This window comes from Coffea arabica, chromosome 2e, assembly GCF_036785885.1.
Source record: "Coffea arabica cultivar ET-39 chromosome 2e, Coffea Arabica ET-39 HiFi, whole genome shotgun sequence".
NCBI classification, from domain to species: Eukaryota; Viridiplantae; Streptophyta; class Magnoliopsida; order Gentianales; family Rubiaceae; genus Coffea; species Coffea arabica.
Window position 1 is genome coordinate 25769088 of NC_092313.1, and position 16114 is coordinate 25785201.

General features: G+C 35.8%; 2 protein-coding genes across 7 annotated transcripts; one reads left to right on the top strand and one right to left on the bottom strand.

The window, feature by feature from the left end:
- Positions 1 to 1906: 1906 nt before the first annotated feature.
- LOC113732158 (protein SOSEKI 1) lies at positions 1907 to 8589 on the top strand. Its single transcript, XM_027257804.2, has 8 exons — positions 1907 to 2210; positions 2741 to 2872; positions 4850 to 4989; positions 5238 to 5307; positions 5701 to 5816; positions 6299 to 6989; positions 7195 to 7296; positions 8195 to 8589. The coding sequence occupies exons 2-8, from the start codon at positions 2832 to 2834 to the stop codon at positions 8364 to 8366; spliced, it is 1332 nt and encodes a 443-aa protein (XP_027113605.1). The 5' UTR covers positions 1907 to 2210; positions 2741 to 2831; the 3' UTR covers positions 8367 to 8589.
- On the bottom strand, positions 6338 to 15187 carry LOC113732159 (uncharacterized). Of its 6 annotated transcripts, none has more exons than XM_072080165.1 (7): positions 14378 to 15187; positions 13047 to 13760; positions 11626 to 11874; positions 11452 to 11543; positions 11152 to 11280; positions 9660 to 10442; positions 6338 to 7040 (listed from the first exon to the last, which is right to left on the bottom strand). In XM_072080165.1, exons 1-7 carry the CDS (start codon positions 14474 to 14476, stop codon positions 6956 to 6958), a joined length of 2151 nt encoding a protein of 716 aa, XP_071936266.1. In that variant the 5' UTR covers positions 14477 to 15187; the 3' UTR covers positions 6338 to 6955. The 6 variants fall into 6 exon arrangements, with proteins under 6 accessions (XP_071936266.1, XP_071936267.1, XP_071936269.1 ...); XM_072080166.1 differs by having other exon boundaries at positions 11206 to 11280; positions 14378 to 15186; XM_072080167.1 differs by lacking the exon at positions 6338 to 7040 and adding an exon at positions 7908 to 8410 and having other exon boundaries at positions 14378 to 15186.
- Positions 15188 to 16114: the final 927 nt, after the last annotated feature.

Genomic DNA, 16114 nt, shown 5'->3' on the forward strand with positions numbered 1-16114 from the left:
CAACCAAACAAAGGATAAATGAAAATTTATGTAATAATTTGCATTTTCAATTTTGAAATAGTTCCTCAGTCATCACGAGAAACAATAAAATAATGATCTTATTGATAGTGCAATCAGAAACTAAGGGAATGCTTGTTTCACATATTGGAATCGGAAATAGAAATGGAATCATAAACTCTGGTTTTGGAATTAAACTTTTCATTCCAATATCTAGCTTGGTTCACATATTGGAATTAGCATCATTCCAATTCTTGATACTTGGTTTGATAACTGTTTTGGAATTAAATGCAATTAAATTCCAAATTTACCCCTCATATAACAATTCTTATAAAACAAAGGGATAATTGCAGGAAACTCCCTTATAAGAACAGAGTACCCATTTTCCCATAAACAAATTTATTTATCGGATAAAATAAAAATAAACCCGTTTTCTAATAAAACACCAGCTCTTTATGGCTTTCCTCTATTATAAGAACAGAGTACCCATTTTTCCATAAATAAATTTATTTATCGAATAAAATAAAAATAAACCCGTTCTCCAATAAAACACCAGCTCTTGATGGCTTTCTTCCATAAATTATCCATTTTCCCATTTTTCCATAAGCTAATTTATTAGTTGGATAAAATCAGAATAATGTTAAATCACAAAGCCTACAAAGTCTTGGATTTGGGTTTCCAATCTGTAATTGCAGATTTGGGTTTCCCATTCTTATCTAATGACATAACCCACAGCTCAAACGACTGCTTCATGTTATTCCAACTATGTGACGTCATCCAATCGGCGAAAAGATCCATCAATCCTTGAACATCCAAGGTCTGCGATAGCGCTTGCAATCGAGAACCCGCCCGTTGGTTGAAAATCCCCAGCGGCATTAGGGAGGAGGAATTCTCACTGAGGGATGGCGGGTAAGGGTTCCGCTAGTTCTAATTGTAAAGCGGACTGCCGGAGGCCAGGTTAGGAGGCAACGACATCGCAGTGGAGGTAGTGGTGGTGGTGGTTTGCGACGGAGATATTGGCGGAGGTGGTTCGGCGAGTTAAGCTTCCTGGGAAAGAAACGGAAAAGTGGAATTGGATTTGAATATGGTGAAGTCATGGTGATGGAGAGAAAGAGAGGGCAGAGGAGTCATAAATGTTGTCCGAGGGAATAAGTTGAGGGTTTTGTCCAAAACCTCCCAATTTGCTCGGGAATGATTTTTCAGAAATAATTCCAAAAATTGCATTCCAATAGACTTATCCCAAACAACAAATAAGGGGTTTATTCCATTCTTTGATTCCCAAACCCTTTAACCAAGCAGCCCCTAAGTATTTGTTTGCGATACATAGTTGAATAGTAACTTACTTTCTCCTAAATTGAGCAAACTTTTACAGCAATAGTCTTAATTAATTTCTCTATTACAACCCTACAACCAACTTTCTTTTGTAATGGATTCACACCAAACATTTCAAGGTTTCAAGAAAGAGTACGCATTGTATAGCATAATCTTCATTAATTTCAAATTGAAGAATGTATATACATTCTTGTTAGCATTATTTTGAACTAATAAATTGCATAAATGAACATAACACCAAGAAGATCCTATAAACTCCTCAGCCAAATACTCAAATATTAGCCAAATGATAAGCTAAAATGATTTGCAGATCTGCTTAATAATGGCTGATCATCTTCCTTAATTGCAGACCTCCCTATAACCTGCTTGTTCCTGTCATCTGTTATCCTGTTATTATCCTGTATTATTAAACTATACCTGAACAACTTACAAACCTAAAATAAACCAAATGGTGTTGAAGGTACAAGAAATAGTCATCAACCATAATATTCTCCCCCCCCCCCTCCCCCACATCAACATCAGTCGGCCTTGATGGCATTTTCACCGATTCGTGCCATAAACTCTCAAGTAATTAAATGACTATTACTTGCATGATAGATAAAGATGGATGGATTGGTTGGCCATCTCCATTTGTATATTGTTATAGTGTTTAGCTTCTACTTTCTAATGCTCAAGTCTCAGCTGAAACGGCACGCACGCTTCGCTGTTTGATGTAATATACTCTCAATTCAGCATCAACATCAAGTACAGGACAAAACAAACTTCTGCAGTATTTCTTTGCTCTTATATCAATCTCCTGATATGAAGGCTACTGCATAACATCTTCTGTCCGCATCAATTTGAATTTCTGGGCTCCGATCGATCAACATGATTGAAAACATGTAAGAATCTTACTGATGCTATGTATTTGTATCTTTTCTTTTATTCAACCATGGCATAATTAAGAGAATATTGAGTTTTCTTTTCTTCCCGTTCCCTAGTTTGAGGGGTCATTTTGCTTCATTAAGGATAAGTTACTAGACAAAGTTTGCTTTTCTCCCTTCTTTTCTGTTGCTTTTTGCTACAGTAGGTGGTTGGAATACTACACAGCAAGTTGTAATTATCATCTCTTTTTGCTTTGATTACAATTTAACATCAACACTAAGATGCTGATAGTGTTGGATTGGGATGAATTGGCCATCGCTACGAGGTTCTATAATGAGTATACTGCTTCTTTAGAGGAGTATAAATAAGTAGTTACATTTTGTGGCTATGATAATCTTGCTTTAGCTTGCTCAAGTCTATAGCCTGAACTACACATCTCTAGTCTTGCAAGAAAGTTCTCCAGGGCAACAATATATAAGAAAGCACAACTCTTTTTGGTGAACCCATAATCCATTTTTACGATCTTTCTTTCCTTTTGGATTTGCAGACAATGAAGAATAGGAGAATATTCAAGAAGCAGTCTGCCCACTAACCATAGGATAGGCTGCCGATTTCTGCAGAGGAATATATGATCAACAATGGAAGCAATATATCTAGAACAAAAACGCAACATGAAAAGGTCAATCTTCTTTTCCTTTTCCCCTTGTCTTTTCATTACTATTATTTTGTCTTCATGATTTAATTTCTGTTTTAATGTTAGTCGACTGAGTATTCAATATCCAACCTCTTAGCATTTGTTCTTGGCTCTTTTTCCTTTAGTTGGATGCCGAATTAATGACAATAAGGAGGGACAAAATGCATCATTATTATGTTTTCAACCATAAAACTATACATAGCTGGCAAGTGTAAATGTTTATTTGGAACAGCGAACAGCTAAGATATTTATATTGTCACACATGAATCTAAGGGAAGTGGGAAAAGTCAATTAGGTGATCCAATACCAAGCCTCGGCTTGCCAAAATCCGATTCAGAAGACCCAATTGATACCTCTACTTTTTCATATCAGCATTGACGTATGTGACTTGTTTATGTGTTTTGTGGTTTTACTGTATTTTTAAACTCCACTTACTTCGTTGTTTAAATATCATCATCAAATAATATGTTAATTAAACTAAGGATTATGCCTAGAGAGTTATAGGCTTTCACAATTACATTGACCCTTCTCATGGATGGTGATAGGGAGTAACTTTCTTGTGAAATTTCCCCGCCATCTCCGTTTTAATCTTAATTAGAATCCTCTTCACTTTCTATTGTTCTTGTTGCTAGGTAATTTTGAAACTCATCAAAAATTACCTACAACAAATAGCCTAATACAAAAAAAGATTTTTTTCTTTGAGAAATAATACAAAAAAAAGATTATTAGATAATTTGTCAGATACTCGATCTTGATACGTCTCATAAATGGAACTTACAAAATTTTACCTTCAAATTTTATCATATATAAAAGCCTAATTTCACGGATTAAGCAAGCAAACAACTCTAATTGAAAGAAAGGTTTCTTATCAAAAGAAGAAGAAGAAGAAAAATGTTGTTGAACTGGTTATGGCTAAAGAAAATTAATCATGTCAAACATATCTGGCTTGTAACACATTGAATACAACCAAATTGTTGGTCTAACTCAGGCATTATACAGTCAGTTAGTCATCACTTGATGGTACGTGACTCATTCTACCTCCCCAAAAAAAAATTCCCAAGTGCTTTTCCCTTTTTTTTTCCCGGAAGAATCACAAATCTAGTTAGAATCTTAATGTATATGAAAAGCACAATTGGACATTCTTGCGAACCTTATTCTCAATGATGTCCCTTTGTGGCAGGGATATACCTTGATTTTCACAATGGCCTCACCTTAAAAAATAAAAGTACAAACAAAAACTGCAGTCCAACAGAAAAAAGACTGCATCCCAGAAGTTTCAGTACTGTCATGCATATGAGAGTTTAGAAAAGCTTTGGCAGTAAATCATTGTAAAATCATGCAACAGAAAGTTTCTTTCGGGAGATTAAAAAGATGGTCAAAAGCTGCATAGCTTCCTTTAACCATATGCGCCAAGAATATCGCGGGAAATCAGAAATAAATTCTTAAAAGGGGGCCAAGTCCTCTCTATAATGGTAGCTAAAGAATTGTTCAATGCTGTCCTACTATTAAGCATCAAGCAACACTTTTCTCACACTCTTACTGTGTGTTTATGACAGATAAAACAAAACAATAAGGTAATCTCCAAATCCAATGATCATTTTCTTTAGATCACTAAGAGAATTTTATCAGTTTCTATGCCTTTCTAGTAAAAAATATAGTACCATACTTTAGGCCTGCACACACATATATATAGAGATTGTTATACCTTGGATTATTTTATTAAGACTTTGGTTAGGCACGATGAATTAGCTAGCTACATATGTTTATTCTTCATGTCTTTTTCTGGAGCATGCAGGCCGGCAAAGACAAAGATCATGTCTTGGGGTTCCATTTGTTGATTCATATTCATATAAGTGCTTTTTTTAACTTTATTTTTGAATAAAAGTTTCCTTAAATTCGCCTAAAAAGAAGAACCCATTTATTTTTCTCTGTTTCTTGCTTATGCTCCTGGCACGTTCACAGAAGATTAATGGAGAGTAATCAAGTTGGTGCAGAAGTTAGAAGAATTCATGTCATTTACTTCCTTAGTCGAAAAGGTAGGATTGAGCAGCCTCATCTCATTCGAGTTCATCACCTCTCAAGAAATGGTGTACATTTGCGAGGTAAGTTCATTTTCTTCAAGGCATCATCATCAAATATTCCCCACACTTTTTCTTTCTTCAACCAACAAACAGAAACATCAACAGGCATACAAAGCACGATACATAGATTTGTGTATATGGTTTTTGTGGCTATATGTATGTATCCTCTATTTGTGACTTTTTGTGCAGTTGCTTCCATTGGTTTTCCTTTTCGGTTTTGGGTTCAAATAAAACCTTTTTCCTTTTCGGTTTTGCTCATGCTATAATAGATGTCAAGAGATGGTTGGGAGAATTGCGAGGAAAGGACATGCCTGAATCATTTTCTTGGTCATACAAGAGGTTTGTGAAAGTATACTTGTTCATCAATTTGATAATTTCTCACTGCTGCCAATAAAATGGGAGCCATAGTTTAGTTAAAGATCAAATGGGATTGAAAAATGCTGCAATTGTTGATTGATATAGTAGTTTTATATGGCAAAAAAAAAAAAAAGTGGTAGCCTTTCAACATATTTAAAATGATTGCTTCCTTTTTTGTTCTTAATAGTACTTTGCAATTTGTACTACTATATTCTAGTACTTAAAATGGATTATTTTCCTTAAACCAAATTAGGAAAAGCAAAATTTGGATATATATATATATATATATATATATATATATATATATATATATATATATATATATATATTTATATGGTTGGTATATTCAAAGTTTTAAAAGATTCTTGCGTGCAGGAGATACAAAAGTGGATATGTATGGCAAGACCTGCTGGATGAGGATCTCATTACCCCTATCTCAGATAACGAATATGTCCTCAAAGGATCGGAAATTTCTTCCACAGCCACAATAGGTAAATTTCTTGAATTAGACCTATTCTAGGTTGAATTAGCAAAAATAACATATGAATGTGGTCAGATTTTCAATCAATTTAAGTTCCGTCCAAAATGTTGTTTTTCTTTGTTTAACGCCAAAAACAACCATTATTTATACAACTTTGAGCTGTGCATCTTTAAAGTCAACATAATTTGTCTATCAATTCAATATAGGTGGTTATGTAGTAATGACATGTATAGTTGATAATTTATATATATTAAAAAAAAGTTAGGATGGAAATCCAATTATGTTTATTGTACTTTCCAATAATTTTCACTGCTGTATGGTCAACCACTATTTCAGATTCATTTTTCTTAGAAAGGTGAATCAACATAAAGAGAATCCACCTTAGGAGAGAATCATGACATTACTTGAGTGGTGGACTTTTTCCAACTATGGTATGCCAAGGATATTGTACCTTTTATGATCAACTACTTTCCTTGCTGAATTTTTTCACAGAGGATTCACCTAGCGAAAAGAGATATTCAATGCACAAAGAGGAAGAAGACAGTAGTGATCGTATACCCTCCTCCACTGAAGAAAATCCAGATGATGATCATCATCATCAAGAAACAAAAATGGACCAACCTACAAAAATCTTTTCTCCAGAAATTGAGGAAGAATCACCAACTTTTGGCTCTGAACAGTCATCGACATTGACTGATGATTCGATGAAGACCAAAGATCAGGATCAGGATCAAGAAAAGAATTCTAGTTTCCAGACTCCCAAAGAAGAAATGCATGAAGAAAGTGACAAAAGTGAGGGTTCTTCATACTATTCACCTCTTTCCAGTAAAAGGAACAAGAAGGCCAACAACGTTATGTCTGAAGAAAAAATAAGTGCACCATCTTCATCAGCATCAACCTCATCAACAGCACAACCTTCATTTTCTAAGAGCAGGAGTTATTCAAATGCATCTCATCTGTTCCGAAATTTGATCACTTGTGGAGCTGTGGAGACAAATGATTCAGTCATGCTTACAATCAGTCGTCGCAATAAACCACCCGCGAATGCAAATTTGTCATCTTTGGATAAGCAGAATCATGTTTCTAACGGTACCAAGGAGCTACTACAGAAAGGGGACAAGTTGGGAGGGTCTCAAAGGATCTTTGGGACTAATTGGGATCAACAAAGACAAAGCAGTGGAAGGTAATCTGATTGACTTCAATCCTTTCTTCTTTATTTTTTTTGTCCTGCTGCCTGGTGAGAAATGATAAATTAACTTAACATATGCAAAGCATAAGAATTAAGTTGTCTACGAAGATATAAGCAATTGGTATAAGTTCTGAAATAAAATTAATGCTGAAGATTAGATGGTTTTGGTTCATGAATCCTTGAGTACATTTTGGTACAGGAAAAGCTTTGATGGGGTGAGGGCTTCACAGAAGAATAATAGCGAATTCAATAACCAGAAGACAAATGCTGCGCACAAGCCTATTTATGGACCGCCCTGCTCGTAAGTTTATGTAACTAAAGCATTTTATTTCCTCAAGTTTTTGTCAATGAATGTTAGATCATTTTATCTCTGCACTTTTGCGTAGGAATCTGAAGAGATTACTATGTGATTAATGCAGGGGAACGTTCTACTAAACCTACTTAATCTTACTCTCTGTAACTTGGTCTAATCAACTTAAAATGACTTATTTTCTAATGCAGAATTTGGAATTAGTCAGTAGTTTGGCCTGCTTAAAGGGCACTTCCTTTTTCTTTAATGACTGAGAAAGAGCCAAATTAAGCATTATTCTACACATTATGAGGAATACAAACTAAATGACTAGGTGCAGAAAAATTAATTGGACAAGCTGCAGATCCTTCACAAATGGTTTGCTAATACTGTATAGTTGACTTGTACAGTTAAACTACTATTATCCTTGACTGCATAAATTACTCTTTTGCATTTCTAAATATGACAGTATTAAGAAGAAGTTATATGATCAGCATGTATTACTGCATCATGCATGCCGAACACCTGATACAGAGTTGACACTGCATAATTTAAAATGGACATCCTAAAGCTTATTCAACTCAGGTCGACATCATTTAGTTACCATTGGAAATTGCCTCGAAGATCAATTGTAAGGCCCCTGAAATTTGACCTTTTAACTTGTCGACTTTAGAAGTAGTATATAACATGCTTAAGTCAGTTAATCAAAATACATTAATCATTTTGTGTAGTTTAATTACTTGTTCAATCCTTCAATTTAAGAACCCACGAACCAGAATTTGCAGCCAAAAGATCAATGGTTGAAACTGACAAATTCTCCTTGGACAGTTCGTTTCACATGGTCTAATTTCCACAATTTGGATAGCCTGGACCATGAGCAAGCCTTGTATTGATCGATTTGATTTTGCAGGCAATGCGGGAAGCCATTTAAGCCAGAGAAACTGCATGCACATATGAAATCCTGCAGGGGGATGAAGGCCTGGGCGAAATATAGTGGCCCTGCAATTTCTGCTGCTGCTGCTGATAAGCCAGCAGAATCCCCGCAGGAGAATTTGGTCTCTGGCTATTATTTGACTCACTGATACAAGACTTTTTAAGAGTAGATAATCTTCAATTCTTCAAGAATCTGGTTCATTTTGATCGGAAATTTTAGCACTCATCTCTTGAAAGCTTTGCATGTAAATGCAAATGAGCAGAGCGCAGGCAGATGTTTATGAAACACAAACTACATGAGCATTTACATTCCAGTTCGTCACATAAATGGAGGCTGACTGCCAATCAAAGTACATATAAGTTATGACTGAACCTGTATGAGGTGTTCTTCTTCACATAATTAGTACAATATGCAGGTCCAACGGTCTATATACGAATAGGGTACCCAATCAACTACCCTTTATACAAAATGATAAGAGTATTTGTTTACAAACAAACCACAGATTAGGAACAAAATTTTCAATTGCAGATTTATGAATTTAACTACTGCCAAGGACACTCAGGAGTGTGCCCGTATCACAAGTCACAAAGAACTGGCAATATATTGTTAGAATTCCATGAACTCTGTTGCAAAACATCATATTAGTTCAAAGGAGAGGTTTTCTGAGCAATAGGGTACTAATGTTTTAGCTTTGGATGGAATGAAGCAATTTGGCGCCGTGCTAATTGGTTGGCAAATTATGGAAGGAATTCAGCCAAAAGCATTAAAACTCTTTAACCTATAACGATGGTGAGAATGACTTTTTTATGAGCTTTTGGTGCTATAAACAAATTGTTGCAATTCCAAACTGACATGAATAAAATACAGCTGTGAACTGTCAATGTCATGACAAGTTCAGATTACTCCTGTCAAAAATTCTACATCTCCATCCATATGAGAGGTTCATATCAGTACTGTTTCTAGCATTTAGCAACTATACAAGATTTTGCAGATTTCAAATATAGTTCATAAATTCACATCGTGAGTTCGGTAAACTCACTTCTGGACATTATCACTTTAGATTTATCAAGAGGAGAAAATCATGATTACTAAACCCCACCACCTCCTCCCCTAGGCCCCTTTCCCTCCCCAAAATTCCTGTGCGAGACCTAATAATCAACCAATAATCATAACATAGCAGAAGAATTCACATACATTTCCAATCTTAATGAAAAAAAAAAAAGCTGTCAAGTTCATCTGTACATCTCAATAATGAAGTATACCCTTCCATATTCAATCAATGGACTTTGACGCTTTTAGAAGCTTTTGAATGCATTGCATTTGCATCCATGACAAATTTTTTGCAAGCAAAACAAGAACACCCTTTTATAGCAGATTGTTAGTGAAAGCAAGTTGAATCAGTTAAGTTAGCAAAAAGTCAATTGTTTCCACTGTAACCTACCTCTTTGAGAGGATTGCTGAATCAACATGATCTAACAGAAACCCGTACAGCTTCTTTTTTAAGCCATCTATCCTCTCATCAACTCCATGACCTTGCGGAAATGAATCATCCAACCACTGATTAACCCTCTTAAGCTGTCCAAGGAGACTTGCTGTTTTAGAATCTGCCTCGCCATTCATGAGTCCACAGTCCTTGTCTAAGAAATTTTCCAAATAATTTAGGAACCATCCACGAGATACTAAGAGCAACTTTTCTGCTAAACTTGCAGCATCCTTCAACCCATTTCCCTTGCACCACTCTTCAGTTTCAACAGCTGCCCGTTTTGTCACTGATGGAAGCCGCCTTGAACTTGGAGGCGGATTTTTTGCATTTGAATCTGATACAACTTTATCATGGTTTCTAGGGCTTCTCTTATTTTTTGATGGGGAGTTCTCGGCTTCAATTTTCTTTGGAGCATTTTCTAACATAACATAGAAGCAATTCTGACCACTCTGAATGCCTTTCTTTTCGTCCTTTCTGAGCAAAGAGAATTTTGCAAGATCAGTCTCAACTGCAGCTTGTACCCATGATAAGGCATTCTTGCTTGCAAATTTAGAGCACATTTCTGGTGATGGGGGCTGACTGCTGCAAGAATTGCTGCTTTTGGCCTCAAGAGTCCTGGTTTCAACCAATGCCTCAATCATGGCTGCTGCATTCTGCATATTCCCCTGAAGGTGCAAAAATTGCTCCACCAATTGTCCAGCAGAATCTTTTTCAGATGACTCGCACAGTTGTGCAAACATGCTGCCAAAAAAAGGAAACATGGAAAATGATCTTCACTAGACAAAATTAAACTTAACAAAAATCGAGAGAAAAGATATCTTGCATCAATCACGTTAAAAGGTATCAAAAAGCTCTTAAGAGTCCTAAGAAAACTGTTATGCAGCTAAAATTTGAGAAGAACATATATGCTGAGCTCAACTTGAGAACATTTCAATTAGCTGAAATGATGAACAGGATAACCCAGGAATTCCAGCTACTTGAAGCCAAGGTTTCTTGTTTTGCACGAAACACTTCACCAAATCATAGGATAAGAAAATCAAAGCCACCTTTTATATCCTACTCATTCCACACAGCAACATATGGTTTTTATGAAAGACTGATGATCTATTTGGATTTGTTGACACATCCCAATATTAAGCCAGTTCTTCACACTTTGGTGCAGCATACAATGGAATTTCAATTCAATCTAAATATCCGGTGATTTGAAAAATTAGTTACAATTTATATATTGCTTTCAACTGAATGGATGCCCACATTGGACCAACTAATATTCATACAAGAAGAAATTTGCAGAGCAGCTTGAGGACATGAATGCTTAGTTAGGATTGAAGCAAGAAACTCCAATCCTTAGTTAAAAATTGTGCCAAGTTTAACATGGACTTTCAATCTAACATGGAGGAAGTAATACAAAACAACGAAGGAATCATAAGCATAGAAGAAGACCAAATACTCTTGCATCTGCAAGACAAAGTTCCTTTTCAGTTGTAAGTGAGAACTTATGTGCCTTTTCTCTTTTTCTTCAGTGAACGAGAGAGATAATTTTGTGCCGACATATGAAGATGATATAAAATAGACACTCCTGCATTAATCAGGCATTTGCAAATTAGAAGGTCAAATTTCTAGTAATAGCAAATAATAACACTAACAGATGCATTGCAGCAGACAGCTATAACAAATATTAGTACCTCATGCAGTGAATGAGACCATCCGCAGCTACAGTTAGAGAAACAGCTATAACAAATACTAGTACCTCATGCAGCGAATGACACCATCCGCAGCGGCTGCATCTTCCATGGCATGTGCAGCAGACAGGAAGGAAATGTTCCTATAAATTCTTACCTCCTGAACACATCATGAATGCATTGAGTATAACAAGCTTCCATGGTATACAGTTCAAAGCCTATATGTTCATCAATATGCATACCTTTCCAAGATTATGGATGGTCAGAGGAACTGACTTGCTTGAGATCTTTGAGTCAGACCAATTTCCAAAACGGAGATCCACCTTCTTAAGTTGAGCTGGTAGAGTTTCATTGTTTGAAGACTTCAGATCTTTCCTAGTAGGTTTGGTTATAAGTTTTGGTGACACTGTCCCATTTTTGGATTTAAGAGGTGAAATGCTTGAATTTTTTGATGTGGAATCCTCAGAAGAACTTTTCTTGCCAGGAAGAACCTACCATGGGACAATAAAGATTTAGGAAAATTCAAAAATTATCTCAGGCACAGTGGTTAAACATGTAGCATTTGTTCGCCATTACTTTATTTAGAGATTGGTTCCAGATAGTAACTAAAACTTTGCTTTGCCTCTGTCTTGCAGAACTACAAATTAAAACCAGTAACAGAATAAACAGATACATCCGAGGTCTGCATATTTGATACATCTGAGGTCTGCATATTTTCGCAGGGAAACTGAATCTATCACTTGTCCTTTAAGGATAGATAACCAATAGGTGTACAATAGTGAGTCACCCAGGATATTCGTGAGTGGGTGTAACCCAAAATCAAAGAGGACATGCATATATACTTTTCCTCCTGACCGGAATAAATTTTATGTTGCTCACCGCTCCTTAGGAATATTGGAATTCAACCGTTAACTTTGCCATATCTCATCTGAAGCAACAGTACCACTAATACTCTGCTCCTACTAAAGTACAAGAGTCATCCAAAAGGATTTGGCCCGAGTGTATAAGATCAATAGCATTACCATCCAGAGAAAAAGACGTTTCACTGTTTTATCTATTAATGGCAGATTATGGATGAAAAAAGATGGATCATCTTAGACTTTGCATAGATATTTCTCCTCTAGGCAGTAGTCTCCATAGCCTCCAGCCTATCAATTGCAGTTTATAGCATAATACTGTTTCTAATGGACATAATAAGTTCGACTAAAACAGAGGTGGAAATTTAATACAAGTATTTTGGGAAGATTAACTGCCAATTTTAGATACTACGGGAAATAGCTATACTCTGCCATGCATTTCCTACTCTATACAGGCCCACATTGTTTACACAGTCAAACTCCATCCAAGGAACCAACAACAATTAGAACGGAGAAGGGATAGAGCAACCTACATTAGCCTCAAAGCAGGGAATTATCCAACCAATGACCTCCCAACTCAATTAGCAGAGTATCAAAAAATGGCAAATCGATAGGATCCTCAATATTTGACAATAATTTTGTAGAACAAAGACCTTCTGGATTCATAAACGCCAATTACACATGTTAAGGGACGAGGCAGTAGGAGGGGAGACAAAACAGAAGCAGCAAAGTAGAACAGACACAAGACAACAGTAATAGCATATAACCACTAATACAAGTAATTCTCATTTAGAGGTATAACTCACAGATTCCGAGCCATCTTTGGATTTTGACTTTGAAACTGATGTAACGCCCCTATTACATGCAGTGCTATTTACAGAATCTGAAACCAAAGAAACGTTTTTGGGTTTCAGCTTTGACACCGATGCAACACCATTATTACCTGCAGGGCTCCTTGAAGAATCCATACCCAAAGAACCCTCTTTGAACTTTGACTTTGATACTGATACAACACTACCATTACCCCCAGGGCTCCGATCCCATCCTTTCCTGATCGAATCCAAGCTCAACCTTCTAACCTCCAGCCCACCAACATTCCCATAGCTCAATGAAAGCCTTCTTGATTTCACACCTTCATTATCCAAAACTCCATTCAGTTTCCCCTTTAGATTCTCCTTTGCCAAGGATTTCTTATCAAGCCCCACCTTCTTTTTCACCCTTTTTGAGTCCACATTTTTCCTAACTGTCAAAACATCGCTCGAAATCAAATCCTTTGGCTCCCCTATGCAAGGACGCCTTTTTGGCACCGGTTTTAAGCCGCAAAGCACTGGAACAGGGGAGCCAGAGTCAAGTCTGGTCACATGGATGAATTGACCCAGTTGAATCTTGTCACTCAATATCAACTCTACATCTTCATCTAAGACAGATAAATAGGCTGAGTGCACTGAATCCGATACTCTTAAATAAAACCCCCTACTCTTCCATGGATCATCATCCAATGAAGGTACTATTCCAATCACCTAAAAAGATATCGGCACCCAAATCATCAAACAAAATATGATAAAAATCAAAAACCACCCAAAAATTTACCCACAAAGTAAATAAACATACATAAACAAAATGTCATCACCCAAATCGTCAAAATATTAAGAAAAAAGAAGAAAAAAGTACACACATTTATAAAATTATCACAAAGAAATAACAAAAGCCCATCAGCGTAGCATGTGATGTGAAGGTACAAACTTACAACGACCTATACTTGATATAATCATCCCCATTTTATCCAAAAAAAAAAAGGTCCCCAGATTATCCAAAAAAAAGGAAAGAAAAATACAACATATCTGAAATTACAGAAAAGAAAAAGCTTTCCTAATAAATAACGAAATCCCATTAAAAAGTATTCCTGAAAGTCCTGAAATGCAAACAAAAGTATCACAAGAAAATGAATGTATGTTTCCTATCACCGACACGATAAAACTATCACTCAAAATCATTAACAAAAAGTTAATTTATCCCTTATTTTTAAAACTACCCATAAATAAATTTGTAAAATCCCATTAAAGATCAGTCCTCAAAATCTTCAAATGCAAATTATTATGCAATAAAACAAGCATATGATGGTTTTCAGTAGGCACACCTGAAGAAGAGCAGAGCGGTGTTCACCAACAACTTTGGCCTCTTTGTTATCCACATTCTGCAAAAGCTTTAGTAATATACCAGGCTTTAAAGAAGCCATTTTTATTCTTCTTTCCCCCACTCAATACCCAACCAAATTCACACCACTACAGTGAAAACAGACACCGTTAATTTACTCAAGACTCGAGATCATGACCCCAAAGAGGACCCTTTTGGGCCTTCTGCCCTTCTTGGGTGAAACACAAGCACTAAAAAGAAAGTGTTCTTTAAACCAGCAAAAGTACAAGATTTAACATAAAGGGTTGCCCATGTCATAATTCACCAACAAATTCATGCTTAGTCTCGGATAGCTGCAGCTACCTGTATATAATTACACAATTAATGATTAATCTCGTATGTACAATTAATTTTACATGGTGACTCGCGAGTTTAAAAGTTTAAAAAAAAAAAAAAACTCTTAGCAAAATACTCCCTATTTAGTCAATTTATGATAGTGACAAAGATAAAAGACAAAAGTACAAGACTTTTTGATTCAAGACTGAACATTTTGGCCCGGTGAATTGAACATGGCTCTGGAGGAGTCATATTTGTTTTCTTTTTTGAGTTTTGGGACAAGTGTCGAATTGGGAAGTGGTTTTTGCTGGCAGAGGAAACAGAAGAAAGGCCGTATATTATATGACGAGTGCTACAGGGTACCAGGACACATCAAAAATGCAGAGAGACTGTAACCGACTGAGGAGAAAGAGAAAGATGGGCTCAGGTTACGAGGTTTATACTATAACCAAAAGTATGGGGAAGCCAACAAAGCTGATGACGAAAACAGGGCTATAGATATATAGGGGAGGCTACAGGGTGGTAGTAGTACTTTGGAGTGTTCATTTTTTTAGCTTTGTCGTTTTCTTTGATGAATCTACAGACAAGATTCAGAGGATATGATAGAATTTAAAAGAGAACGTGAGTCCCTGTCCATTTATATACCCGAAATGCCCTCTTCCCAATGATTTTCTTTTTTCCTTTTTTTTTTCTTTCCAAACTTCTCTGGTAATAAAAGAATTTTTTAGAATGATTATTATACCGCTTTTTTTGTGGTGGGTGTATGTGAAATAAAAAAATTATTTATAATTATAAAAATAAAAATTATTTTTTAATATAAAACAAATAATTTTTTCCAAGTAATAAATAGTCCATTCAAACACACTCGTGTAATTCTAATCTACTACTATACAGATATAAAAGGATGTTTTTTATACGTTACTTTATAAAAAATGAAGGTTATTTGAAATTTTTTTTTGATTAATTATTATGGTACTTTTTTTTGTAATCTTCATTTCAATTACTTTGTAAAAACGTGAATATACGATGAAATAATTGTTGAACTCCAATTTAAACTTGTTTTCAAAACTCCTTTTTTTTTAGGAAAAGAGCCGTGCAAGTAAAGGTGAACCATTTTTGGGAAACTTGTGTTCCGTTGTTTGGTGTCCTTGGTCATTTAATTTGTCATTTCCAAAAAGATTAAAATATTACTCCCTCCGTCCCAAATTTAAAGTCGTTTCTTGGGACTGCAACTTTTTATGTACAGTGGACAATTATTGGCAACCGATGCTTTACTTCCAAATTTACCCTGCTGGAATTGCATTAGTCAACTAAAGTTTGTGTTTTTCAAAGAGTCATAATTCTGTGGGGCCCACCTCAATCAAATGCATCTCTTCATACGTTAAGGACACGCATCAATAGTGGC